General features: G+C 41.0%; 3 protein-coding genes across 8 annotated transcripts; 2 read left to right on the top strand and 1 right to left on the bottom strand.

The window, feature by feature from the left end:
• Positions 1 to 25: 25 nt before the first annotated feature.
• On the bottom strand, positions 26 to 6,123 carry LOC117298073 (histamine N-methyltransferase-like). Its single transcript, XM_033781307.1, has 4 exons — positions 5,823 to 6,123; positions 3,915 to 4,137; positions 2,397 to 2,729; positions 26 to 410 (listed from the first exon to the last, which is right to left on the bottom strand). The coding sequence occupies exons 2-4, from the start codon at positions 4,108 to 4,110 to the stop codon at positions 46 to 48; spliced, it is 894 nt and encodes a 297-aa protein (XP_033637198.1). The 5' UTR covers positions 4,111 to 4,137; positions 5,823 to 6,123; the 3' UTR covers positions 26 to 45.
• LOC117298070 (alpha-(1,3)-fucosyltransferase 6-like) lies at positions 2,509 to 27,927 on the top strand. 4 transcript variants are annotated; one of them, XM_033781299.1, is made up of 2 exons: positions 2,509 to 2,587; positions 25,636 to 27,927. In XM_033781299.1, exons 1-2 carry the CDS (start codon positions 2,582 to 2,584, stop codon positions 26,962 to 26,964), a joined length of 1,335 nt encoding a protein of 444 aa, XP_033637190.1. In that variant the 5' UTR covers positions 2,509 to 2,581; the 3' UTR covers positions 26,965 to 27,927. The 4 variants fall into 4 exon arrangements, with proteins under 4 accessions (XP_033637190.1, XP_033637192.1, XP_033637189.1 ...); XM_033781301.1 differs by lacking the exon at positions 2,509 to 2,587 and adding an exon at positions 7,548 to 7,575; XM_033781298.1 differs by lacking the exon at positions 2,509 to 2,587 and adding an exon at positions 21,220 to 21,512.
• Positions 7,352 to 12,596, top strand: LOC117298072 (histamine N-methyltransferase A-like). 3 transcript variants are annotated; one of them, XM_033781305.1, is made up of 5 exons: positions 7,352 to 7,403; positions 8,076 to 8,208; positions 9,886 to 10,097; positions 10,339 to 10,677; positions 11,643 to 12,596. In XM_033781305.1, exons 3-5 carry the CDS (start codon positions 9,911 to 9,913, stop codon positions 12,008 to 12,010), a joined length of 894 nt encoding a protein of 297 aa, XP_033637196.1. In that variant the 5' UTR covers positions 7,352 to 7,403; positions 8,076 to 8,208; positions 9,886 to 9,910; the 3' UTR covers positions 12,011 to 12,596. The 3 variants fall into 3 exon arrangements, with proteins under 3 accessions (XP_033637196.1, XP_033637197.1, XP_033637194.1); XM_033781306.1 differs by lacking the exon at positions 7,352 to 7,403 and having other exon boundaries at positions 7,890 to 8,208; positions 9,889 to 10,097; XM_033781303.1 differs by lacking the exon at positions 7,352 to 7,403 and having other exon boundaries at positions 7,892 to 8,208.

Here is a 27,927-nt window from a genome sequence, read left to right as displayed (position 1 = left end):
CTTAGAGCAAGGGAACAGAGAGATGAAGCAATCAGAGTCTTGTAATTATCGTCTTATGATGAAAGCCTTCCAGTCACCATGGAAGTACACCTGTCCATCTTCTCTCTTCTCTGCACACAGTTTCCCTCCAAGAAACTCCAAGACCTCCTTCTTGGTTTCGGGTTGGGCATCCTTAAGGAAGTCTGCAACGTGAGTGAAGAAATCAACCAGGAGGCGACCATCTTGCGTCATGTCTTGAGGATCGTTGAAGCAGGGGGTGATGTTGGCCTGTACTTTAGTGATAAACTCCTGGTCTATGGGGATGTTCTCATTCTGACAGGCTGCCAGGACCTGTGCTGATGTTGGATGATGATGTCTAGAACCCCACATTAGTGGAAAGTTGCTTCCGAAACGTCCGAAACCAGATTTATCTTTTGGATCAAAGGAACAAAATAGATAAAGATACCAATACATATAAAAGCCACAAGTTGTCTCCATACACAGACATTGTGGGCCAAATATCAAAGAGTTATAGACAATTCATCCGTAAATCAATTTCGAATTGAGAAGCTGGCACAACTGCTAAACATCAGCAGTTGTTTGAATTGGTTGTAGCTCTGCACAATATGGTTTGCATATTTCTTACGAGATTTGTAGTCATCTGTTTGCAGATTTTAACTACACATAGTTTTAAATATACTGTTTCCCATCATTTGGGTATTTTCTTAATGCCATAAAATGTACATACTGTAGATGTTAAAATCTAATGTTAAAGTTGTCTACTCTGGCCTCCTGCCGTCAATTGTGAATGTTGAACAGTTGTAGTGGAATGTTGAATATGGCATTGTTTGTTTGTTGAAATCATTAGAACATCAATAGTTGTCTTTGAAAATAAAAAATCGTTTTTAAAGACACTGGACACTATTGGTAATTGTCAAAGACCTGTCATCTCGCTTGTGGTGTATCTCAACATATGCATTTACTGTGAAACTTTGAGCTCAATTGGTCGTCGAAGTTGCGAGATAATAAAAGAAAAGAAAGAAAAACACCCTTGTCACACGAAGCTGTGTTCTTTCAGATGCTTGATTTCGAGACCTCAAAATCTAATTCTGAGGTCTCGTAATCAAACTCGTGGAAAATTACTTCTTTCTTGAAAACTACGTTACTTCAGAGGGAGCCATTTCTCACAATGTTGTATACTATCAACCTCTCCCCATTAATCGTAACCAAGTAAGGGTTTGTGTTATTAATTATTTTGAGTAAAGTCACTACCAATAGTGTCCACTGCCTTTAAATGCCTGACTTGTTAAAAGTTATCTTCATCATTAAATCCAAATAAAGTCGTTATTATCAGATGCATTTTTCTTGTGGTATGTTTTCATTTTCTAAAGACAATATTTATTCACTGTATTTCTTGATGTGTGAAAGGCCCTACTCGATGAAGGCCTAGTTTAATTATCAGTAGCCTAGAGGTTGCTTTTGTGAATTTCAGAGGGAACTATTTTTTTTAACATGCCCTAATGAATACTTTGGAAAACTCCCTGATTATGGAAACTTTGTCCCATTGTGTTAAAGGCAGTGTACACTATTGGTAATTTTCAAACACTAGCCTTCACAGTTGGTGTATCTCAACATATGCATAAAATAACAAACTAGTGAAAATTTGAGCTCAATCGGTCATCGAACTTGCGAGATAATAATGAAAGAAAGAACACCCATGTCACACAAAGTTGTGTGCGTTTAGATGGTTGATTTCAAGACCTCAAGTTCTAAATCTGAGGTATCGAAATCAAATTCGTGGAAAATTACTTCTTTCTCGAAAACTATGGCACTGTAGAGGGAGCCGTTTCTCACAATGTTTTATACTATCAACCTCTCCCCATTACTCATCACCAAGAAAGGTTTTATGCTAATAATTATTTTGAATTACCATTAGTGTCCACTGCCTTTAAAGCCATTGGACACTTTCGGAACAGAATTTTTTTTTAAAGTTCACAGATTTACAAATAACTTACAGGGTTTACAGAAGGTTATGGTGAAAGGCTTCTCTTGAAAAGTTATTCAATGAGATGCTTTATTTTTTGAGAAAACTTTAAAACAATATCAAATCTCGATATCGAGAATTACGGATTTATTTTAAACACATGTTATGACACGGCGAAACGTGCGGAAACAAGGGTGGGGTTACCCGTTATTTTCTCCCGACTCCGATGACCGATTGAGCCTAAATTTTCACAGGTTTATTATTTTATATATAAGTTGTGATACACGAAGTGTGGGCCTTTGGACAATACTGTTTACCGAAAGTGTCCAGTGGCTTTAAACGTAATTCTAAATATCCCCCTGATTGTATGTTGCAAATGTCGGCAGCTATTAATGCCGTGTCCGAATGAATGGTTTCTGGTATTATGTCTTACCAGAAATGACGACCATGAGCAAAATTCCCCCATCTTCAAGACGACCATACAGATCCTTAATAGCAGCTTGCATGTCACTCGCATAGTAGATGGAATGCAGTGCGCTGATGAAGTGGAACTTAGCGCCGTCATTTTCACCATTCTCCAGGTAGGCGTCCAGTGTCTCAGCACGCCAATCGTAACTGATGTCGGTAAGTTGTGCAGTGTCTTTCACCACTCGAGTCTTGTACCTGTAAACCATGTCCACAGCAGGCTCCACTATGGTAGCTTTGATTGGCCGTGGAGGTTCGTGTCCGTCTCGAAGGATACGCAAGATTTGGTTCTCGATTTCACCTACAGGAAAAAAGGGACATCGACCACAATAATTTATGCCAACAGCTTTAATCAATTTAGCTATTTATTTATGTATTTATCTTATTCGTTCAGGCTTTTACATCAAAAACACACAGCAACAATAACAGAAAATGGAGGACATAAAAACACTAGAAAACATTAAGAGACGTGTAAAAAATATTTAAAAAAGCAAACGGAAGCCTAGGGATTGCCCCAAAACGAACCAAATCACTATCAAAAAAGGCGATCCCTTTATATTAAAACTGAAGCTATTCCGTTTTAATTTAACGGGCCCGTGATTTTACCTTGCTGGTTGCAGGACACCCTCTACATGGGGCACATTTTTCTTGAGAAGTTGTGAAAATGTATTTTGACAGGCCAGACAGTCAGAGCCATTGTTATGTCCATGTACGGGGCTTGTAAATTAAATGTAGACATTGGTTGTATTTTCAGGAGTCTTTATCTTTTTTCTTGAGAAGTTGTGAAAATGTATTTTGACAGGCCAGACAGTCAGAGCCATTGTTATGTCCATGTACGGGGCTTGTAAATTAAATGTAGACATTGGTTGTATTTTCAGGAGTCTTTATCTTCAGACTAACAGGGTACTTCGACCCGCATGGGGGTTTAAAAGAAATTTAAGAATCACGTTTGAAGAAGATAAACGGATTGTAATGCGTATTGGCTGATAGTTGTGGGTGGCGCGTGCACGGTCCAATGTCATTGGCTGATAGTTGTGGGTGACGTGTGCACGTATCAATATCATTGGCTGATAGTTGTGGGTGGCGCGTGCACGGTTTAATGTCATTGGCTGATAGTTGTGGGTGGCGTGTGTACGTATCAACGTCATTGGTTGATAGTTGTGGGTGACGTGTGCACGTATCAACATCATTGGCTGATAGTTGTGGGTGACGTGTGCACGTATCAATATCATTGGCTGATAGTTGTGGGTGGCGTGTGCACGTATCAATGTCATTGGCTGATAGTTGTGACGTTTCCATGTGACGAAAATGTGCTGGTTTTCATGTGATTCATAATTTGATTAGCCTACATAGCGTACGTAATTTCCATTTGAACATTAACTTGTTCATCTTTTTACATGTGTAGGCCTAATCAGGTCTACAGGCAAACAGTGTTTGGGATTCACTGGTCTGGCAAAATGGTCTGAATAGTGCAAGCCCAACCTACCATCCCCAGGTCCGATGCTTAGTATCTTCATATCCTCTTTACCATCCGTATAATTGACATTCATGGATTTGAATGCTTGACGTAATTCAGTGTTGACCCATTGACTCAAAACGTTGTATCTATCAGCTACCCGATGGTAGACGCCAAAGGCCCGGTGGTAGTGATCCATATCGTCGGTCAAGCTGCGCATTGCCATAGTGATTGCTTTAGATGCTACCTTCACCTATATTGAAAATGGTTTAAAATAAAAAAAATAATATTTATCGATTGTGCTAAAAGACCGGTCTTAGAAAATATCGTTCGAGAGGGGTAAGTAAAAAACTTTTCCCATTGAGTAACTCGTTCTGTGCACGATGCACACGTTCCCGAGAGAAATTGGTTAAAAGGTTAAAACCTATTTATAGGCTTGTGTTGGTCTTGGTTGATTTACGTGTTGACTATTCGCTGTTATCGCAACACGGATTACTGGAATTCTGTATCACTCATTATATCTGGCTCAAAGTTGTATTGTTGATCCAGATTTGATGTGGCGCACTTAACCCGCTACTCAAAGCACCATTGGGTCGATCGGAGAATGACGATACTTATAATAGAGCAACAGTATTATTGAGTGTTGAACCTAAACAGGTGACGGTGACAGGGAAATTGTACAATACTCATGCGCATAATACAAACATCAATCAATGGAGCAATGGAGAGCTGTTGACAGTATAACACATTGTGGACAAAAGCTCCCTCTGAAGTAACGTAGTTTTCGAGAGAGAAGTATTTGAATTAGATTTCGAGGTCTCGAAAACAAGCATCTGAAAGGACACAACTTCGTTTGACATGACACTTCCACGACACTATTACTGTGTTTATCGGTTTGGTTGTGAGGTTTGGTTATGATACGTTTTAAAAAGAAAACAATTGTTCTAAAGGTCAGCCGGCATTTTCAGTCTCAGTTGGAAAGCAATAACAGAGTCCAATATGAACAAGGCCCTCTCTAAATTCAATTCGCTTAATAAGGCCTTTTCACACTGTCAAAAACCTCTGGGTCGGAACCCGTTCCGAACCGGAGATTTTGTTCACCCCGTAATACCATGGAGCTATCATAAAAATATCAACCCGCCTCCACCCGGGTATCATGCTATAGCCTTATAGAAATCATTATTACGAATTATTTAATGATAAGCTCTTTTAAAGTTACCAAAGTTCGATTCCATACACCCAAAGATAAAACACCAGGATTATGTCCCGATCTGTTGAGGTTTACTGTATGCATACAAACAAACAAACAAACAAACGAACAAACAAACATAATATAACAAATGGACTTAAGACCTTCATACCCCAGCCTGTGTGCCAATGCTGCATTTATTACTGAATAAGAATTTCCAGCGAAGGGTAAGGCCCATGTCACACGAAGCAATTTACAGGCAACCTGTTTCAAGGCAATCTCTAAGAAGAAAAGCCATTCTCATTTTAGTGTTCACCTTTTGTTTTAGGGGATCGTAAGACAATGTTGGGAAAATGACTTGTGTAATACCTAAGTGGTCCTGTAGTATGCACTGCAGCTGGTTGCCTCCAAGTTGCCCGCAAGAGTTGCCTCGTGTGACAAGGCCCTTAGAGTACATTTACCAGGGGTCACTTTCACAAAGATAGTCCTAACTTAGGAGTTATTAAAAACGTAAGGCTAGTCCTATAAGACATAGTGTAAACTCTTTGTGAAATCCACTCTTGTTATACCGTTGCCTTGTTGGAAATTGTTACCAAGTAACATTGCGCACCACTGAACTTCTGTTTTCTCCCTCCATGCATTGACACACCATTGTGAACTTAACTAACAAGGCCTATCAACCAAAATGGGAGTCAAGTTGGAATACATTTGCTGACGTAGGCCTACTCGACACAACACATTAATGTTACCTTTAGTAGATCCTGCTGTGTTGTCTCTAGAGGTGTCCTGGTCAATGCAAATGTCGCCCAATCAAGTCCGTCACCATGTGAAAATCAAATCACTTACCGGCGTTGATCCGTCCACGTTATACACACTTGAAAGATTACAGCAAGCTGAAACGCGAGAACCGGCTGTTATAATACCGTCAGGGTACAAAAAAGGAACCATCAACCGATCAATTTGTACTGATGCGTCGGGTCCCCTGGAAAAAGAGCAACACAGACACTGTCCATGGATTCGCTACTTTCATGCCCTGACAGACATGATCTTTGTAGCAGGAGGTTGGTTTCAGGCTGTTCATTGTCTGTCAACCTTGTGTTGTTTATGTACATGTATACAATAAATCACTTCCACGTGAGAAAAATGTACATCATAGAAAAATTATATTAGCACACGTTTAGAGGTGAGAAATCGGCCTACATACATTAGATTTGAATTCAGGGTTTATACAATGCATTTTGAGAAACGTTTCACTTAAAAGTTATACGGTTATGGACAAAAATCAAGCACTCTTTATCCCCGAAATTTGGATACAAGATGCGTTACCACAGTAATGCTTATCAGTATTTCCATAGCGATTATTCTTCATGCGTGATGTGCACATTTGCTCTGGAGTTTCGGCGATGTCTTTTGAAATATGATTTTCGAAAGGTAAAAATTGTATTGTATTTATCAGTACTGAATAAATTGACCACAATTTACATCAAGCACAATAGGACAATTATTTGAACATGTGGTCAGATTATTAGTGTAAATGGTTATACCCATAAAGAGGTGGGGTGGGGGCTAGATTGCGAGCTAGAAACTGAAAGTGTGATGCCAGTACAGCTTGGGCCCAAGCACGTTTCCATTGGGGGGGCGTTATGTACCCGCCCGGTTTACGCGCTATAGACCTTATGCATTAAAACGTCATCTAGCCGCCACCTTTGAGGTCAAACGGTGACGAAACAATCGAAACGCACATAGATTGGCCTATGAACAACCTCCTTTTGACCTCAAGGCGAGGGCGCCGTACTGAAATGACGTCATGTGCATAAGGTCTATTATTCGAATGCTAATATAACCGTAATAACCATTTGCCAATGTAAAAGTGCTGTGATGTGTGAAAGAAAAGTTTTAATGGATAGGTTCTTCTCTGTGAATGTTAGACTTGTGGATAAGTCGCTCGTTGATTTTGCGATTGTGTACAATCTCGGTAGCTATAGCTCCACGACAAAAAAATGCTCTTTCAAACTCTCGCGAGATCACTGCTCTCCTGGCGAGGCTCCTTCCAGATAGTCGCGAGAGAGAGTATTGTCGGGGTATAGTCTCCCGGGAACATCGCCAGTGTCTCGAGAATCACGGAGAGAGTCGGATTGCCGCTACCACCACAACAACGGTTTAACGACTTGTCAACGAGTCTATGTCTATGCCTACGGGTTGGGGGGGGGGGGTATCCAATGGAGCAGAAACATACTGTTTTGTTACTGCAGTAACAAAACACGGGCTTTTTTACATGCTGGGTTTTTTGTTCATCTGTTGTGTATAGAGACTTTCAAAGTGACATAATTGTGAGTACTAAATATAAGTGTCGTTATGCATGATTGATGCGGTGGTCGTGCCAGCGCTCTGCTTGAAGTTCCCGCAATACTGCTTTACTCGGTCCCAGCATAGAGCAAGGAACAGACTGCTGGCCCCTGACTACTAGCTACTGCTACGACCGGGATTCGAACCCACACTCCGGTTAATTAACAATTTAGTGCATACCAATAGGTCCATTTAGTTAGCATAGTTCCATTATCTAATTTAAGTATATTAAGTTTATTAAGTTTTTAAAATTGTAAAATCGTTGTAACGTTAATGAGACAATGAAAAACTTAAGCTGATTGAATTTTCGTCTGCATGAAAGTTTTACTTTCCAAATGGTAGAAAACCTCTATTGGGCCAATACTGGTTTTGTAGCGGCACATTCTGACATGCGCCCCCCCCCCCCCCCCAAACTTTTGGAGGGTAAAGACACAATATCAAAATGTCCCAGCGCTTAATAGCTTTAAAGTTTGCGCCAAACGTCGTCCTTTTGTCGAATTTAATTCGTCATTCTTTAATTATGTGACACGTCAAAAGGTCGATCGTATGATGTATATCTACATGTATTGTGTAGGAGACCGGTCAGTGTTTACCGACATTGATACCATACGTGTTGATGTCATGGCCGAGTAAATACTATTTCGGGGTCAAACGAGTGTTTTGCATGCTGGTGCATCAGTGATTTCTGTATTGTCTATCTCCTGAGCTGTGGGTTTGCGGGATCACCGAGCAAGGTCCTCAGCCGTCTGAGTGGACACATCTACAGCTACGTGCCCAAGATCAAACTAGGTAAGAACAGCTTGTGTAATGTATATACATAATATCATACACATAACTACGTGATCATTGCTCATTGTGAATAATACGAATAGGAACCATTTTATACTAGTACAACCTTACAGTTGACTATGTACACACAGTTCCCTGTGGGGCTGCACCTCACAGTCTATGGAATTACAAAATGGGAACCCGTTGTGTTCTATCATGGAGGATCTCGATTGTGGATAGCAGTTTGATTAATAGACAACCCACAGTCGAGCGGCAACAGTCACCTATGCCTGCAGGTCTTTAAAGATATTTTGATAGAATTGTTGAAACCATGGAATGAGCTAAACAATATAGGATTGGGTGAGCTGAACTATCTCGCAGACAGCGGTCAAGTTTTGTGTGATCATCCATGACACAACGTCTGGTCTATATACCGTGTGACCTTTGTTTACTATACGTGTGACCTTGAACATTATTTGGCTAGTCTGGCAGGCAAGATACTGCACTTGTCATATGGAAAAGTTGACATTTTGTGACAAAATGTTTGCATAAATCTAAGAGTTATGAAAGTAAAAGCTGGACAAGTTTTGCCCCTTTCATCATATCAAAAGTTGATAAGAATAATAAGACAGTGCAATCTACATAAAATATTAAGATTTTCTTCCATTGAGCTGTGTACAAATCGTGCCTGCATGAAGCCCTTGGTTTCTCTTTTGTAAACGTAAGGCCAAGTAAAAAAATAAATAGTTGATCGTCATAATATCCCATCATGTGACAGAGGGTACCCCAATGTAGACCCATTTTGAACCATGGATAGAGCAAGACCCTAAACCATGCTTAAAGGCTCTATTTTCTTTCAACCACTCCGCCCCGAACTATTAAAAATTCGCCCCGATAAAAATCCTATTACAAACACACAATGAAAACATGGGATGCGAAGCATGCAACTATAGGGGTTTGTGATATGACCTCAATGACCTCAATGTCAGGCCAGACTGACACCTGATACCATCGAACTACAAATAGCTTTGACAAATAAATCGGTATGTTCTTAAAGGAACACATTGCCTTGGATCGGACGAGTTGGTCTTTGAAACCGTTTCTTATGAAATGCATATGGTTAGATAGATATTTTAAAAGTAGAAAATAATGATCCACACAAGTATCACTCGAAATTGCGTTGTTTTCCTTTTACCTCGTCGACTAACACGGTCGGCCATTAATGGGAGTCAAATTGTTGACTCCCATAAATGGCCGAACGTGTTAGTTCGTAAAGTAAAAGGAAAACCACGCAATTTCGAGGCAAATTTGTTTGGATCATTGTATTCTACTTTTAAACATAAGTTCCAACCATATACATTTTATAACAAACAGTTACAAACGCTTTTTTAAACCAACTCGACCGATCCAAGGCAACGTGTTCCTTTAACATCAACGTAGGCAACAATGGGAATATTTCCGTATCCTGCCACCACTTTTCACTTATTTTTACTAAAAGGAATATTTCATTTTCAGTAAATTATACACTTATTTATTTCATACGAATGGGAAAGTTGTGGCAGGATATAGAGTTTTTCCCGTTAAACCAAACACACTGGTTGCTAAAGCTTTTGCAGTCCGATGGTACGTGGAAGTATTTGTTCGCACAATGTTTAATGGTCAACTTTTAGTGGTGTTTATATTTTTCATTTCTTGTAGTAGCTTTTTTGGTTGTACCATCAAGATGGCGTCGATTCGACCCTTAACAGATGATATGGAGTATTACCACAGAGCATTCGGTGTTTATGACCGAGTAGCTGACAGACATAATGTCCTGATCAACTGGATGGAAACCCAGCTCAAGGAAGTAGTCAAGACCATGGGTGACGTCACTGGCCCAATGAGAGCCCTGTGCATTGGACCTGGAGACGGTAAGATAGTGACCATGAACTTCCGTTGTCATTTCAAAAGTTACGTTATGTTCGTTCATACACATTGTGCATTTGTGGTCAGAAATTACAATTCTCGTTTTAAATCCTGCAGCCCCCCCCCCACAACATAAAAAGTGTTCTATTAATTTATTAAATTTAAGGATAGCGGCAATTTCTGTCAACAAAGAACCCCATCACACATCAAACAATCCCTAAATTCAAAATGTTCCCTTTGTTAAAGGAACTATTGAGAACACTGTTTTGAAAGTTCTCCGATCCAGAACTGAGTCGAGCGGTCGTGTCAATGCGACAGTTGTAGAGCCAGTACCTGACATGGTGTCGCTCTTCAAGGCACGGATAGCTGCCGACGAAACATCCCACCAGCAGGGTATGTCCTATGCCTGGAAGACGCAAACACTGGACGAGTTCCGTGGAGAGATTGCTGGAAAGGATGAGGTCAAGTTCCACTTCATCAGTTCTGTTCACTCCATCTACTACGTTCCTGATCTCGAAGCCACTATGAAGGATCTGTATGACAGACTCGAACCCGGGGGTGTGATGATGGTCATCGTGGTTTCAGGTAAAGCCTTAAACTGGTATATAAAACCTGTCTTCACAGGAAATTGTTTTTCAGAACCAGTGATTTCATTGGATATCATATGATTTCATTGGATATCATATGATTTCATTGGATATGTGTTTTGATTGGTCCGAGGTGACGTTTGTTATATTAATTTTGTGCAAAATGAACGTAATAGGTCAAAGGTGATTATGTACTGGGATTGGCCTAGGCTGGAGGTCCTGTTCTGGCGTGAAGCACAAGCCTCAAAGTGTGACGTAAGATTTTCAGGCTAGTAAAGCCTTCCTCTCGGAGATCCCCCCCCCCCGCCCCGCCACCCAATGACGGCGAATCATGAAGGCATTTTGTCTGGTAGCGCCCTCTTTTTGCTCAACTTCCTTTACGAACATTATGTAATTTGGATGTATTAAGGGCCTACTCAAAAAGTGTCATCAATCGACATCCATTATAACAACAAATACTGTTGGCTTCGGAATGTAAGCCTATCCCAAGGCCACACTCGGCAAAACACATTTTGTTTGCTGACAAAGAGTTTCTTTTCAACCGAATTTCGAAAAACTTAAAAAAAGTTTGAGTTCAATATGTCCTATCCAAGTGACATTCCATGGCTGTTTGTTGAGTATGCACAATGCATTTTTTGTCCTCGGTGCAAAAATTTTTTTAGACTGTTATTGTCAAATAGCTTTAGTGGCATGAGCTCATTTGTCCTTTGACGTCATGTCACCCCGACCTAAATTCCATAATGGTGTGTGATAATACGACGTTTTTATTATCGTATATAAGTATGAGAACTAGGGCCTTGCTTCAAATTTCCAAATGCTCTTATTGCTATGTGAAAGCAGATGTTCCGTTTCAAAAACAAACATTATCATGTTGCCATTTGAAGATGTAACATTGTACCTTGTGAATAAACCAAAAGGATGTCATCCTAACATTATTTAAATTTGTACATTTTCTATATACAGAAAATTGTGGCTTGGGGCGATTGTGGAAAAGGTTTCCTCTCCTAGGGGGAGCCAGACAACACCATCCAACATCAGCAGAAGTCGAGGCTGCGTGCTCCAACCAGAACATCCCTGTATCGGAAAACTTCACCATTAAAGTGAGGTCCAACATCACAGCCTGTTTCAGCAAGCCAGAAGACCGAACGGAGGATGCTAACCTACTGCTCAACTTCTTCACACACGCCGTGAACTTCGTGCAGGACGCCCCTGCAGAGCTCCAGAGCGAAGTGGTGGAGTACCTCGGAAGTGACGCGTGCACGGAGAAACGCGGCGGGGACCAGATGTACTTCATTGGAGATTGGAAAGCCTTGATTGTGCGACGCAAATAATCGAAACCAGTCTGTCAATATCGTTTACTAGACAACAACATAAAGGCAAACTTTTAAATTCATTTCACATTATTTCCGTGAACAGCAATTTTCAGAATGCACAGCACAATGTGTAGCGAACAGAGTAATATAATGGAGGCCGATTTTAATGTAGAGGTACGGAGATAACTCCCTGCCACTTGAGGGAGTCCATTATTTTACATTCACACCCCCAAGAATCATACATTTGTGGTTAGATTAAACTCCATTATTCACAGTCTGAATATGGAACAACTTTTAAATACAATATCTTGATAAAAGTAGTAATTTCAAGAAAACGTTGCACTATTTTAGTGTTGCGAAAAGAAACTTCTTTATGACGGTGAATAGGTATCAAGAGGCCCAGCCCGCGAAAATGATGACTGAGCGGGAAACACCGCCCTCTACTGACCTTAAATAAAGTTGCAAATAATAATGGGTCCATTTCCCCACATTAATAATACAATGTTTTTGTTGATGTTAATTTAATGAAACGTTTATTTACATGCTCTCTGACAGGAGAAAACTATGTAGCGGATCCAAAATAGCGAAATAAAGTCAACGTAAACAAGAATGAGGAGTGTGGAACGAGGCTGATTTTCAAAACTTGTAGAAATCCGACACGCGGGTGGAGGGGGGAGTCAATTCCTTTTGTGCACGTTTTGATATCCGAAACGGTGGACAGGAGACGCGCGTGTATTGTGTGCTGCGCGTAGGGTCTATACGCAAGAAACGACCACGCCGTTCGTTCGAAAGCCTTGTGACGTCACACAGATCTTTGAACTTCTGCCTCAGTTACGGAACAGCGTATGGAATACATTCATTGTGTCATCATTTGTCTCTAGCAACAAACAAATTCGCTCATTCGACCCGAAAATCAACAAATACGATGACTTTCAAGTTTGCTTGTCAACTAGAAGGTTTTGTTTTGCGATTGCTCCGGCAAAAGTGAAATAGCGTTTCACAGAGTGAAAGTTTTTGCGATATTTATTGTGTTCGAGTCGATCTACGATATCCTGATCTACAACGAAGAAGAAAAAAAAAGGTAAGTTTACTGTCATTTTAATAGATTTTTCCCGAAAATATGATGATGAGATTTATTTTAAAACGTTTCGATACTCATACAACATTGGTATGTGACGTTTCATGACATAACTTATAGTCTATCAAGGGTACGTTTCCACATCTGTTTACAAATTGGTGGAACTATATGGTTGACTGCTCGTGCCTCTTTATGTTATTTGTGACCTAATAAACTCGAATGATCTTATTTGACCAATGTCGAATTACTGCTTTGGACTGATGATCACTGATGCAACCTTCGGCATGTTTTAAATTAATATAGATAACTTTTGTCGAAATTGCAATGGAAACCAAAGATAGGCTAGCCCGACCTGTGTTGCCAACTCCCTCGGTATCCTTGATATCTCTGTGTTTATGATCATCAGAAACCATATCCGTACCCAAGAATGGACAGGAATATGGAATCCTATTGCCCCTACAACATCAACGGACCAAACAGGTAAGAGACACGGCCAACTTAAATATGAACACCCAAAGAAACGCCATTAGGTAGTTTGAAGAAAAAAAAATCATAACTTGGAAATGCTGAGTTTTACAAAATTGGAAACATTTCTCGAGTTGAACTTCTTTGAATCTCTTTCTATTTAACCACATTCCTAAGTTATTTAATTAATGTTATACATTATCAACGGATGCAGTGCTTCTTACCAAAAATAGGTTTTTATGGCAATATTTCTTTTCTTCATGTTTTTCGTTTTGACCAAAGGTTTACCGGTATCTCGTTTAAAGGCACTGGACACCCTTGGTAATTGTCAAAGACCAGTATTATCACTTGATATAAAAAACAAATTGTAAAAATATGGACTCGATTGATTGGTCATCTTTGCAAGAGAATAATTAAATAAAATACACCCTTGTTGCACAAATTGTGCTTTCAGATGACTAATAAAAAAGTTTTCAGACCTGATGTCTTATAGTAATTATTTGAGGGAGGGAGCCGTTTCTCACAATTTTTTATACTATCAACAGCTCCCCATTACTCGCCACCAATTACGTTTTGTACGTAATTACTAACAATGTCCAGTGCCTTTAAGAACATTTTTGTGTCATATTTTCAATAGCAATATTGATCATAATGAACTCATTATTTCCAGGTGGTTCCGTTTGACGAACCCGTTTCGTCGTATGTGGGTTTATTGCGCCAACCATGGTAAACCAAACGCGCCCCCACCGAGCTACCCGAGACATGCTCCAAGGGCTGGACGGATGAGAGCTCCTTCGTTTTTCTGGCAGAAGAAACGTAGCCTTGTGTCGAGACCTGACGAAGAGCCCATCCCACCCCGGAGACAACCGAGTCAAACTGACTTGGTAAGCTTCAGTCATATTATTTTGTTTAGGGTTTGTGTACTTTTTGTAGGGAATAAAAAATCCACATTGTCCACACATTTACATTAAACCTACACGGTTTAAAGAAATGATTGTAGAAAGCTTCCCTTAAAATATTACTTGCTGAGGTACTGTAGTCTTTTTTAGAAATGAATAAAAACAATGTAACGAAAATAATTTTCGAAGATTAATTTAGCACAGTCAACATGTTTACCAGTATTGATATTAAAATACCAGTAATTTGTAATATTTTAAGGGAAGCTTCTACCACCCTATCTTCAAACCGTGTAAATCTGTGGACATTGTGTTTTGTGTAACAGGGTGTTCTTTTTTCATGGAGTATCACAATGAGAAGCCGCTAGGCCTATTATTGGCTCATGCACTACCAATAATATTATGAATTCATACCTTTATTGAATTATGGTTTAGGAAAGTGTGGCACTACCAACAAACACATTTCATTTACTGTATATTTTAGGAAAACCAAGAGATTCAAGCATTTCTTGAATACCAACGGGCCTCGCCGAGCATTGCACAAGTGTCTTCTGAGCTTGGCAAGGCACACCTGTATTGCCCTCAGGCAAACTGCTCCTCTTTTGAGAGATCAGACAAGGACGGTTGGGGAAGTTTGGAGCAGACAGTTCATGAGGTCAAGCATCCTGCCAGATGCAAAACCTTCTTCGTGAGGTTTGACAGATTGAATCGGGTGACCTTAGCTGACAAGGAGGTTGAGATTAAGACAGCACCACCGTCTCCACCTGAGAGCTCAGAAGACGAAGCCCCCGACGAAATATGCAAGCCGAACGGTCTGTTGCGCTTAATTGACAGGATCAAGCTGCTTGAAAGACCACCTCCATCTAAGCATGAGAGAAAGAAAGAAACCGAGGACTACCTCTCCACTATTGTCCGTCAATATGAGATACCGCGCGGACCTCGGTCCAGATTTGCGAAGTATCTAAGAAAGATGAGACCAGGTTCTCAGACTGAAGGATCACGTGTACCCATCTACAAGAAACCACAAATATCTAGCGGTGAAGGTACGGTATTGCAGAGTCATGTTCCGATATCTGAACGACCACGCGTACCCACGCCTGACTTTGCTAAACAAGACAGGCAAGGCGTTGCAGGCACAGTGGGGAAACGTCAACCACCTCAACTTAAACAAACCGGATCACCTAAAGCGATCTTGAAGAAACCAGGAAGAGGTGGCTGGACAGGCAAAGAGGAAAAGGGGCAAGTTGGACAACTTGAGAGATCCCGCACACCTTCCTACATTCTCAGGCGTCCAGACAGATGTGACTGGGCATGCACGGAGAAAAGGGTTACCGATCCCGAAGCCTCTAATCCAAACTGTGGCAGACCACAAGAACATGTCAAATGGACATGCAAAGAAGAAAGCAAGGCCGAAAAGGACGTTATCAAAACACAGAGGTAAGCTTTTCACGAACCTCACAAGCAAACTCTGCCTTATAAACATTTAGCTACAACTTAAACTACAAACATGAATCTCACTCATTTCCAATCAGAACAATCCACAATGATCACTATAATTTAACTAGCTTGAACTTTATTTTTTTAGCCAAAAAGTACAAGTGAAAAACTAAGGTAAAGGCCTATTCTTGGTTTGATATTAATTTGTCGTTTTTAATTTTTTTTTATTAGCATAGCATGAACTAGCGCCCTCCTCTGGACAAGGGCGTAAACCTTTGATCATAATGTTCTGCAAAATCATGTCAAGAATCTCTCAACATTATTTTACAGCAAGAAAAAATCCAAGAAGCAACGGCGTCTTAGACGGAAGAGACAAAACAAGATATTCCCGGCTGCCGAGGAAACAGTCGCACCAATAGAAGTAGAAGTTCCTGCAACCCAAGACGATTCTGAAGAATCTCTGGTAGAGATTGATCTTAAGACGCTAAAGGCAAGATGCAACAGAGAGAATATTCAAAGAGAGGTAAAGAAACTTATGGAATATGTTACTTTTTTTAAAGAAATGATTTGTATAGCTTAAAGGGAGACGTTGCTTTGAAAAGGGTTGGTCTATGAACAGCGTTTAAACCGTTTGTTAAAAAATGCATCGGGGAGAGAGTTTTTTTAAAAGTAGAATATAACGATCCACACAATGTTATTGTTGCAACTATACGGTGAAACGGATAACATTATTATAATCACCCAAACAGACTACCCAAACCTGTACCTTGACTTTAACAAGACTGGTTTAATTGCATTTTCAGGTATTGAATGAACAGCGTAAGAGCAGACCTACAGCAGATACCAGAATCATTCAAGTTATGCCCGCATGCAAATGGTCAAGGGAGCATAAGAAGCGAACTCCAGCTGGCCGGGCTCTGCCTGGGGTTCCCAAAGAAGTGTCGAGAGGATGTGACCCAGTTTGTAGACCACTTCTCAAACCTCAATCAACATACAGACCTCTCCCACTATGTCCTTCAACAGCATCGACAACTTCCAGTTCGTACCGACCGACACATCAACAAACCCAACAGACAGACCGACACATCGTCGAACTAGGAAGGGTCGAACAGATACCACAGTCGGTCACGGGAAGTGCTCGACAGTTGAGTTGTAGAGTCTTCAAACCTGAAGATTTTGAGGAAGTTAATCGTAACGGTGGGAAAGTAAGACTAGGCAAAGGGACCTTTGGCAACGTCGCACTCAGGAGAATGCGTAGATCTGATAGGCCTTTGGTTGCCGTGAAAAGTTTCATGAACTTTGTCGAAGAAACAGAAATATTCCAGGAGGTTGAAGCTATGCAGGTGGCACAAGGCCACTGGGCTTTCCCCAAGTTTCATGGCGTCATAAGGAACGGGAAATACTCTAGTATTGTACTGGATTTTATTGGTGACTCGACTTCTCTGATGGGCCAGACAGTGTTTAATGCCATACAGCAGAATAAGCATATGAAATTCTTGAACAACTGGATATGGATTGCAAGCGACATAACACAAGGACTGAACTATCTTCATAATAAGGGGTTCCTTCACTGCGATCTGAAGTCAAACAACGCCCTCTTGCGGCATGACGGCAACATTTGGAGGGCCAAGATCATAGATATGGGGAAAGCGTGCCGCAAAGAGGAGGCTAGCGGACCTCTTGGGTTCTCTGAGGCACAGGAGCAGGAGAACTTGAAGCGTTTTCCCCATATACCCCACGAGGTTGTAACCGGTCGTGAGGGCTACACCGTAGCGGGAGACATCTATTCACTCGGTTGTCTATTTCTGCAGATAGCAAATGTCAGCCCTCGCAAAGGCGAAATGATCCAACTCGGACAGCGCTGCTATGAGGAGGATCCTAAGCTCCGCCCAGCTCTACCACGTGTCATTGAAGCACTAACCTCAATGGCAAGGAGTCCGTGGCAACCAAAGCAACACCGACAGGTCAACTAAGGAGTGAATTTTATACACTCCGAACACTCCCGGGTCAGAAATGAGCCGGATTCTTAGTCCCGTTGGGCTTGACCAATTTATGGGTTAGTTTGATCCGGAATCTGTTTCAAAATGGCCAAGAAATGGTTCAAACTGTCATGGAATCTGAGGCAAAATCACATTTTGTTCAAGCGTTCCTGGGTCAACTTGACATGGAAATAGGTCATGCTCAACGCGACTCTGAAACCAGGAGTTGTTAGATAATGTAGGACTTCCGCCCCATCTCATGTTGACTCGTCATCAGAAGCAGCTCAGTTACTCTAGAAAAAAATATGTAACTTCGTTTGAGTTACGTCAACATTGCTTTAGAAGAATACGATTTTCTATAGTCCCTGATTTTTGATCCTGCACCAAATTGTCATACTTTAGGAACCATGATTTATGATTTAATTATTATGGTTTATAAACCATAGTTGATGATTTGTTATAAAACGATATGGTTCAATTTGCATGTTTTATAAACCTTCCATTAATGGTTTAGTTGATGATTAAATTACGGTTAAATCGTGCCTGCACGGCGCCCAAGCCATGGGGCTCGTTCACTGTCACTTTACATGGTCTATACCCACGAACATCACGTCAAGACAAAACATTAAATACAAAATGTAAACAAGTTTTATAGTCGAACCTACTAAAGGGATTTGTACAGGGAATGTATACATTTGGTAACCACTCTTGCAACAACTATTGCCAATAAAAAAAACTACTTTTGAGTAAAGCATTTTTAGTATAATTTCACTTCGGAGTAATGTTGTTGTGGAAAAACACTACCAAACATACCGTGACAATTTTAATATGAAAGATGCAAAGCAATTTTTTTCCATTGTATAAATCTACATTTTTATTACGTAGGATTGTAACGATCGAGGGCGTTCGATTCCATTTTAAGTTTTGTCCGCACATTTTTTATTAAACCTGAGCAATTGTGTTTCATTGAATGACGAACGAGACCCGGTAAATAAACCTGAATAAATTAATCCGAATGGGTTACTGATCCAAAAACAGTCATTGGCAAATCTGATCATTATTTATATCACTCTATAGTAATTATTATTGGTTTATTAAAAATCAAACGTAGCAGCCAAAAGGCTGAATTGTGTTTAGGTTTACAATATAAAAATACATTAATACATCAAAAACCGGCAGATAATGAAAGCAAAGTAGAGACTGTAACTACTGAGCACCCAGTGAGGAAATTGTAAATTTCTTTCGTTTAAGTCGCGTTCGTTGCCTCCGTGAAGTATCTGGCCTGCAACACACCGCCCACCACCTCTGACCATTGCATCGTTGATCAACGATGCTAATAGGTCTTCAAATTTCAATCCTGGAACACCAGACTATACGCCTAGTTATGTTCACTTGATTTCAAGAATGAAGCAATTTCATAAAACATTCCTGTCCACGACTTGCGGCCGGGAGGGAATTTGAACCGTTATTATTAATAGCGGAAAGGCACTGTACATTTTACTATTGGTTGTTACTCATATGATGGTTAGCATAATTCTTACTTGGTATTTTAACGAGCAATGGAGAGCTGTTGATACAATGATAGTATAACACATTGTGAGAAACGGCTCCCTCTGAAGAAACGTAATACCTCACTCAAATAATAAATGACTTAAGCTTAAGCCTTTTTATGCATCTGAAAGCACACAAAGTACGCAACAATGGTGTTTTTTATTTCATTACTCTCCTGCAAATTCGATGACCATTTGAGCCAAAATGTTCCTAGATTTGTTAAGTTTTGCATATACAATTTATGTTATAGGCCAACTGCTCTTTGACAATTTACCAAAAGGTGTCAAGTGCCCATAACTGGGCTTACGGTCAATGAATATGGTCCAAATGAAGACGATCAAATTATCATGTCTGGAGCAGCAGATGCTCTTGCAATGTTTCTATGCCAGCAGAAGAAGCCGTACAACCCGTCCATTTGAAGGTCTCAACTCTCGCAAGAACTCGACACTTTCCCTTAGGCGGTTGAACCATTTAAGCAAATTGCTTTCTCCATGAACGAACCAAAGCAATGCCGGACGAACCAAAGCCATAAAATTCCCCTACTCCATGCTCTGGAACCTTTGGACGAAACTGTATGACGGAAGAGCAGTAGAGATCAAAAAAAAATTAATTTGTAACGATGAGCAGCTCGGAGAAAAGGTCTCAATACAGCCACAGGCTTTGTTTGGTTTGGTTTATAGTTTGGTCTGGCTTTGTTTGGATTGATTTGTTTTAAAGCCTTGCTTGCTGCCACACTATCGACAAAATTGTGGGACAGTGTCGTCAACATCAGGAGACCACTCCGGCAAAACTTTGAACAGTCTGCAATGAAGAATCGGAAGCAGAATACAAAGACAAAAATTGTTATGTTTTAGCAGGCTGTCAACACAACGAAAAAGACATGATAAAGCACTGTTCATATTCTTCTATCTTTTATAGAATATAGGGCCTAAGCATTATGGTTGTTGACTTTTGCTAATAGCCCATCATTGTGTAAAAAGCCTTTGTTATTACCATTTTAGAAGAACAACAAGTTTTCTTTTGGCGATTAAATAATTTGTCTTATTAGCGTTGATGCTTAGTTTTTCCTTCTTGGTTAAAGTTCCAGGCCTTCTCAATGGTACATTCAAGCAACTATATCTTTGAAGGGAAAAAAAATGAAATCAGGGCTCGAACTTAACTTATCTCTAGTCAATATTGCTGTGTTTCAACTCATTAGCTCTTTTTAAAGTGTTCACGTTTTCCGTATCCTGTACGATTGACTCGACTGCATGGACTTGCTGACTATTGTCAACCATTGGGCAATTTTGCCTGGTGCCGAGGATGTATTGCATGCATAGGTACCATGGTTACGGTGACCATGGGAAATATACTAGTGGTTGACAAAAGAATGTTCGCTGCTCGACGATTTTGCCCTTTATTTTTGAAATGGTAAATTTAGGTTGTGATTCGGTCGTAAAAGACCGCGGTTTTCAAAGTGATAAACAATTATCCACATCTGGCTCGGTCAACCACTTCATAATTTCGTTTTCCCCGGCGGGAGCATCAGCCTCTTATTGGTCAAAATGCTTTTCTTCGCAACCAACTGCACGTACAAAGCATCATTACCGTGTACAGATGGGTTAAGGGCAAGGATGACAGCAATCACATCTGTGTGAAGTGGTTTTACAGCATTCCCGCCTATACTTGACGTACGTCTAAGAATAAGCCGACAGATACACGGTGTTACGTAACATTGTGCACTTTGCAGGTATCTAAACACAAATACGCAGCGTTGAATGGACAAGTGAATAATATATTTAACCAACAGTGTGTAGTGGACTGCCATGCATATTTGGCAAACAGACATGGCGACGGGTGTTTGGTTATCACCAGGCATTGTGAAAGTCAAACAAGAAAGCACTTTCACTTATTGGAAGCGTTGATGAAATATCGCTAATGGGTCTCAGTTTATCGTCGTGCAGTCTCTCTGGTTAGTCACACACACACACACACACACCGTTATTATTTAGGTTGTGGTCATTAGGCGAGCAGAACTAACTGTACATGGTCGACTGGTCAAGAACACCATGCCACTACCTTCGTTGTTCAACCATGTAGCTAAAAATATGTGGATCAACATGATAGCTCAAAAGGTAATTCTTTACATTTCATTCTTTATCCTATATGTGTTCATTGTGATGAGACAACATATTAATAGTAGTAGGCCTACAACAAGAAATTGTAAAACCACCTGTTAACACTTGGGGCAACGCGATCTGCTTCAGAAATCAAATGCGCGCGAAGAATAACATTCGTCTGAATCGGAATCTGACTTATAATAGGGACTTTTCGTTTTCGACGACGGATGGTTCTGCGACGGCAAAGATGACATTTGGCGTCATCTACGCATGCGTCGGCTTTGAGGACGGTCGTCCCTCAATCTCTACGACTGTACATGGGATGAGTCTTCGTTGTGCTGAAAACGACAACGTTAGCTGAACAACCGTCGCAGAACCATCCGTCGTCGAAAACGAAAAGTCCCTAATATAGACAATACGACGACATTGCATCCTTTTGAGTCAGATATGATGTACACATCACTGGTTTCGGTAAATTTGTCTGTATACACACAAACCAAAGAGTGAACTCCTATAGTAACATCAACCGTAACCTCAACATACTTATAGAAACTTCGCACAACCGTTTCAGAGAAGACAACGAAGACATTTCAGTTTTACACGTGTGAGGAGAACCCCCGTTTTGGAAAACCCACGTTTTGGAAAACCCACACAGCCAGGTAGGGACTGAAAAACCCAATCCATTGCAAGGCTCAGGTCTGGGCGAATCCGGTGTGGCGGTTTCAGTCTTCCGCCGTGTTCAGTTTTCCGGGTGACGTAGTCGGACATATCAAAACGCTGTTCGAACGGTTTTAGCTTTCCGGTGTGTTCAGTTTTCCGGGTGACCTGTCAGATACCGCCGCGAGTACCCTGGCGAGTACTGTAGTCTCTCAGCAGTGACCCCCAAATTGTTTATATTACGTTTCTTTTCTGTGTAGTCACATAATCTTGCCCCATCTTTACTTGTATTCATTGGTATAACTTTAGGCAGGTCACACTCTGCTTGCATAAAAAACAACTCGTACGATCCACGCGTTTGCCGCTAGTTGTACTCGACTCGTGGACGCCGCCATGACAGCTAGCCGGAGGGTAATGGATAACTCAATACGGCACTAAAAATGGACTACTTTCGCTTGCTGTGCGCAGGCATCGCATGACGTAATGCTACCATATTTGGTCATTCGGAAAACTGAACACAGCGGAAAGTTGAAACCGCCACACCGGGTCCACAGAGGTGTATCAGGCAGGGCAGAAACCACTGAGCCATATTACTGTATTTTTGGTGCAGTTGAAAGCTGAGAATAGATAGTGCGTTTTTAAATGAGGAAAAATATCACTCGGGCAACTAAGACAATGTTTGAGCTGTTGGTTACGGCTTCGGCTGTTTCTAAGGTAACCATGATGATTCAGCCACAGCCACGAGCCGCTGTAACCATGCAGCATGCAGGTATTTCCGAAAATTGCTAATTTACAATATCATAAAAGTCGACAACGGACACGTTTAGTACCCCCATTCCATTCAATAGCCATCGTATAGGAACAGGAAACAGTCTGGTCACTTGACAACCAAAGCGAACTGTCGATGTCATTGAGTGATAGGGTTTATGTAAATATGAGCGATGAGGGCGCATTGAAATATAATTATTTAAAACTGCACAAAGAAATTTCATACCCACAAAACAAAACACAGTTTTCGTTTGCATGTTTATTGAAGTCAAAAACATTAAACAAAATTAAACATAATTTATTCTAAGAATCAATTTTATCCCCCCCCCCCCCTCCTCCAGAAAAAAATGTTTAAATAAAACATAAATAAAATTGTATTAGATTTAGTTTGTTAAACTGAAGAAGAAGAAAAAAGGAGCCATGGCATTAGGGGAATAAAATTAGTGACTTAAATTTATTTACAAAACAAATAAACAAAATATGCGTTTACAATTAGCTTTCCTTGGGGTGGGGGTTGTGAGCGTTTCTCTGATTATAACAATTATGTATTATAATTTTGGCTCTAATATAAAAGAGAAATAAGAGAAGAAATTTTAAGTGCAAAGCTGTTTTAAAAGGTTTCTATTTTTTATGGATGCACCATTTTGTTCTCGTTTGGAGTTTCTGGAAGTATTGTTAATACATTTTTTATTTTTAATCGATTCGATGAGTTGAGTTATACACGTTGAGTTAAGTACTATTTTGTTGTACACAAAAACTTTACTAAACGTAGTGTTTTCATTCTGGTAAATTTTAAAGGGGCTACATTTCAAACGGGGAGGAAAAACCGTGCCATGGGTAACTATTTGGGTTGACGGCTGCCCTATAGTTACGCCATTTCATAATAGTTATTTTAAAAAACGTTTCTGAATGCTCTAATACTGAAGCGCCGAAATTTCAAACTATGTGGCAATATCAGCAGCCACGTGGGATTGTTTGTAGCTCCTTGGTTACACCATTGGTTACCCGGTGTACTTGAATTCTGTTTGGTTGGTGGGGACCCCGAGGCCTTGAGACGTAGCCTACATGGCTGACGAGCGATCTCTCTGTACACACTGTGTTTACACAGTGCGTTAATACATGTATAGTTCTGCCTTCACTTCGCATTCCTTGATATGACGAAATGTTTGCTTAGCACAAAGCTGGTTTCTTTGGACTATCGATCGATTGAAGGTTGACGACCAAAAAGGTATTTCTTCGAATTGGTAATAAGGCCTACTCAAAATAATTTTCTGCATAACAACTAACTTGGTAACGGGCAATGGAGAGCTGTTTAAAGGAACACATTGCCTTGGGTCGGTCGAGTTGGTCTTTAAAAAGTGTTTGTAACCGTTTGTTATAAAAATGCATATGGGTAGAAAGATGATGTAAAAGTAAAATACAATTATCCACACAAACATGCCTCGAAATTGCACGGTTTTCCTTTTATCTCGTTTACTAACACAGTCGGCCATTTATGGGAGTCAAGTTTTTGACTTCCATAAATGGCCGACCGATGTTAGTTCGCAAAGTAAAAGGAAAACCACGCAATTTCGAGGCAGTAGCTAAAGCTACTTTTTTTGTCCTTAAGCAGCTCTATGAAATCGGGCATTGTATGGTCTGGGGCTTATTTGGGTAAGTTTCTTGGAAGCAGATTACACCACGGACCAGCACTAAATATAGTATCTTTCAACGGGGTGGGGAGTGCCAATAACGTGAGCTCAACCCCGTAAATGAGTACATTATTTTGGGTGATGCAAGTCGTCAGACAAAGGCCACTTGAAGGTGTGGTCTACAAACCAACTGTTTGTGTTTTCTTTGGCCGTTGCCACCTACCCCCCCCCCCCCCCGGGGCTAAAGCAGGGTAACTACAGTCAAAGGAGGGGTTCACACGAAGAGGATTACAAGTAATAAGCCCTGACCAAACGGTTGTTGAAATTGCTTTTCAAATCCTAGCAGGCTTCAAATCCTATATTTGCAGAACATGTTGACTGGCCAACAATTGGCCGCCTTGATTGGGAGGGGGGGGGGGGTGGACTCCTCACGCTTCGGGGGCATCTTAACTCCATTGGGATTCTTCACTCGATGGTCCGTATCCCGGTTAATACGGCCCACAGTGGCTGACTCTCAAGTCAATACTAAGTAAAGTACCCCACCCCCTTGGCCCCCAAAAGAGCAAAAAAAAAAACGCAAAAAAAAAATGTTTGGCTGCGCTTCTTTTTTTTGTTTCCGAATAATAAGCTTAACTCCAATCCTACGGTACTTATCCAATAACAGCACTAAAGACAAAACGTAAAATCATCTAAAAAGTAATCCACATGTCCTGCTTTTATCAGTGGCGTATTAAATTAGGGGTTGGGGGGGGGGGCATGGGCTTGCCTCCCCCAGTTTGCCTTCCCCATCTGCTCAACAAATTAATATTATCAATGTCACACTCTCAAGTAATTAACCACAATATTAGGCTCTGCTACACCATTGAGTAGTCAAAGGCTGTGAATAAAAGGATTCTTGGTTCAGTTACATTATTCGCAGAATAAAGCCTTTTTTAAAAAGCCTTTTTTAAAAAGCCTTTTTTAAAACAGCAAGGAGCTTGCTTACTCATTGGATGGATGACGTTTATCAATCGGCTGTTTCAGCCTTTTTGTTTTTGAAATGTGATTTTCCATTTACTACTTCTGTCATTTGTACCTTTCAGCTCGCCCGGAACAAGCAAGCGGTCATTTTGGGCTGCATCACTGGTTTCGTCATGTGGGCGTTAGTAGGACTTCATGATGTTCAAAATGTTAACTCTGAATCTTGGGATGTGGGGAGTCGGGACTCCACGTACACAAGAAAGCTGCAGCTCAACAGGCAAGTCATGTCAGGAGAAACACGGCCAGGGAATAATCTGGTCGCAACTACACATGGAGGGGGCAGGTGCGTGAAGAAGATCATGATATTTGGGGATATGTCTGAGATGAGGAACTGGCCAGAGCTGCGAGCTATTGAGGGTATCTTTCGCCAGGAAGGAGGGTTGTGGGAGGGAGCAGTCCACTGCCCAGCGCACGGGTGCAACATCTCGCTCACTCTCAGTAACGACGTGTCCTTGATGGTCAGAATGGACGCAGTTATCATCGGATTGCTCCCCAAGGTATTGGAAACACATCTCCCAGCTCTTCTTCTCACAAACCCGACAGAGGGCCAGACCTGGATCTACTTCAGCACAGAGACACCGTTTAGGGTGACGGTCTGGTCGAAGACGCACACACTTCGACAACTACAGTACCATAAGATGATGACGTACAGACGGGATGCTGATATATATCTCCCGTTTGGTAATTTTAGGAATTACCTGCCAGGGGAGAATAAAATCATGAGCAAGACTCGCGATTATGCGGCCGGCAAGACGGACCTGATCGTGTGGATTGCGAGTAATTGCGGAGAGGTGACCTGGCCGCGTATACCCTTCATGGAGAGACTTCAAGAGCTGCTCCCAGTCAAAGCTTACGGGCACTGTGGTAACCTCACCTGCCTGCCCGAGCGATCCGAACGGTGCAATCTCATCATGAGGAAGTTCAAATTCTACCTCGCACTGGCGAACAGTGAGTGCCGCGACTACATCACGGAGAAGTTCTGGGCCAACTCTCTCGGCTACAACATCGTGCCTGTCGTTTACGGGGCACCCCGGGCGGACTTTGAGGCAATCGCTCCCCCTGACTCTTTCATACATGTCAGTGACTTTCCATCATTAGAGGCTCTAGCTGAGTACATCAGGTTCCTTGATCAGGACGATTCACTTTACAATGCTTACTTCGACTGGAAGAAACATGGGCTTGTCCAGCAGTCGTTTCCGATTATGAAAGACACCATTTGCAGAGTAGTACCTCATATATATAATGGAACTGAGCAGAAAGTCCATACCATTCGAGAGTCAGAGTGGTACAATGGTTGCAGAAAACCGATCTCATCAATATTCGGGTTTGCCAAAGAAAGACAGTATGCTCAGTTCAGTGCATGGGCTCCGTGGGAGTTAGATAGCAGGTAACGTGAACTTGGGCAACTTCTTCGTAGCCATGGAGCTCATACACAAAATGGAAAAACAAATGCTGATATTGTGTGTCCCCCCCCCTAAATACTATTTTGTTCCTTCTTGCAAAAACTGTCTCCGGGTATAAAGCTTCCCCGAAGTATCTGCCCCCCCCCCCCAATTAAAGTGTGCGCCTATATTATTGTCTGTGCTTAAGAGATAATACACATTTATGTATGATAATACATGGAACAATTTCGTTTTATTTATAAATTTATATGAGTAGTTTGAAATAATGCCAGTTTAGTTTATTGATTTTTAAATTATAAATTATTTATAGTGTTCTTGTTTGGAAGCATAGTGAGTGTGAAAGGCCGAATCTGAATTGGCGGCTGCAGCTAAGGCTACGGCTGTTGCTAAGGGTGTTGCTAAGGAGGTCCTATACCTCAACGTATGATGACGAGGAAATCTAGCCGTAGCCGTAGCTGATGATTCGGACACGGATTAACTTTGTGCTTGCCCTACATTACTACATAGTCTTAAATGTGACAATCAATGTTAAAATACTTTTTTTTAAGGGGGGACGTAGTTATGATCACAGCAGGCCTAGTGATCGTACATTAAACTATAAACTCAAACCCAGTTATACCCAAGCTTGCGTACGCCGTTACGCCACAAAGGGCGCCGCCATTGTAGTATTGTGGTGCGAGTTCATAATTCCATGTACAGCCAAATTCCTTCATTGATCATGACGACAGTCCCCAAGTAAGTATTATAAACAAAACATGCATACAACTCAATGAATCTTCTTAGGCCTGTGATTTTTCAGGATTTTTCACTTACTGTAATAATAATTTCTCTCAAAGCGCTTCAAATGTAATTACCTCTGATGGTCACTTGGCCATCTTATTTATTCCTTAAAGGGAAGGTACACGTTTGGTAAATGTCAAAGACCAGTCTTCCCACTTGGTGTATCCCAAC

This window comes from Asterias rubens, chromosome 12, assembly GCF_902459465.1.
Source record: "Asterias rubens chromosome 12, eAstRub1.3, whole genome shotgun sequence".
In the NCBI taxonomy this organism is placed as follows: domain Eukaryota; kingdom Metazoa; phylum Echinodermata; class Asteroidea; order Forcipulatida; family Asteriidae; genus Asterias; species Asterias rubens.
Note: the sequence above shows the minus strand (reverse complement) of the source record. Positions and strands in the feature narration are given on the sequence as shown.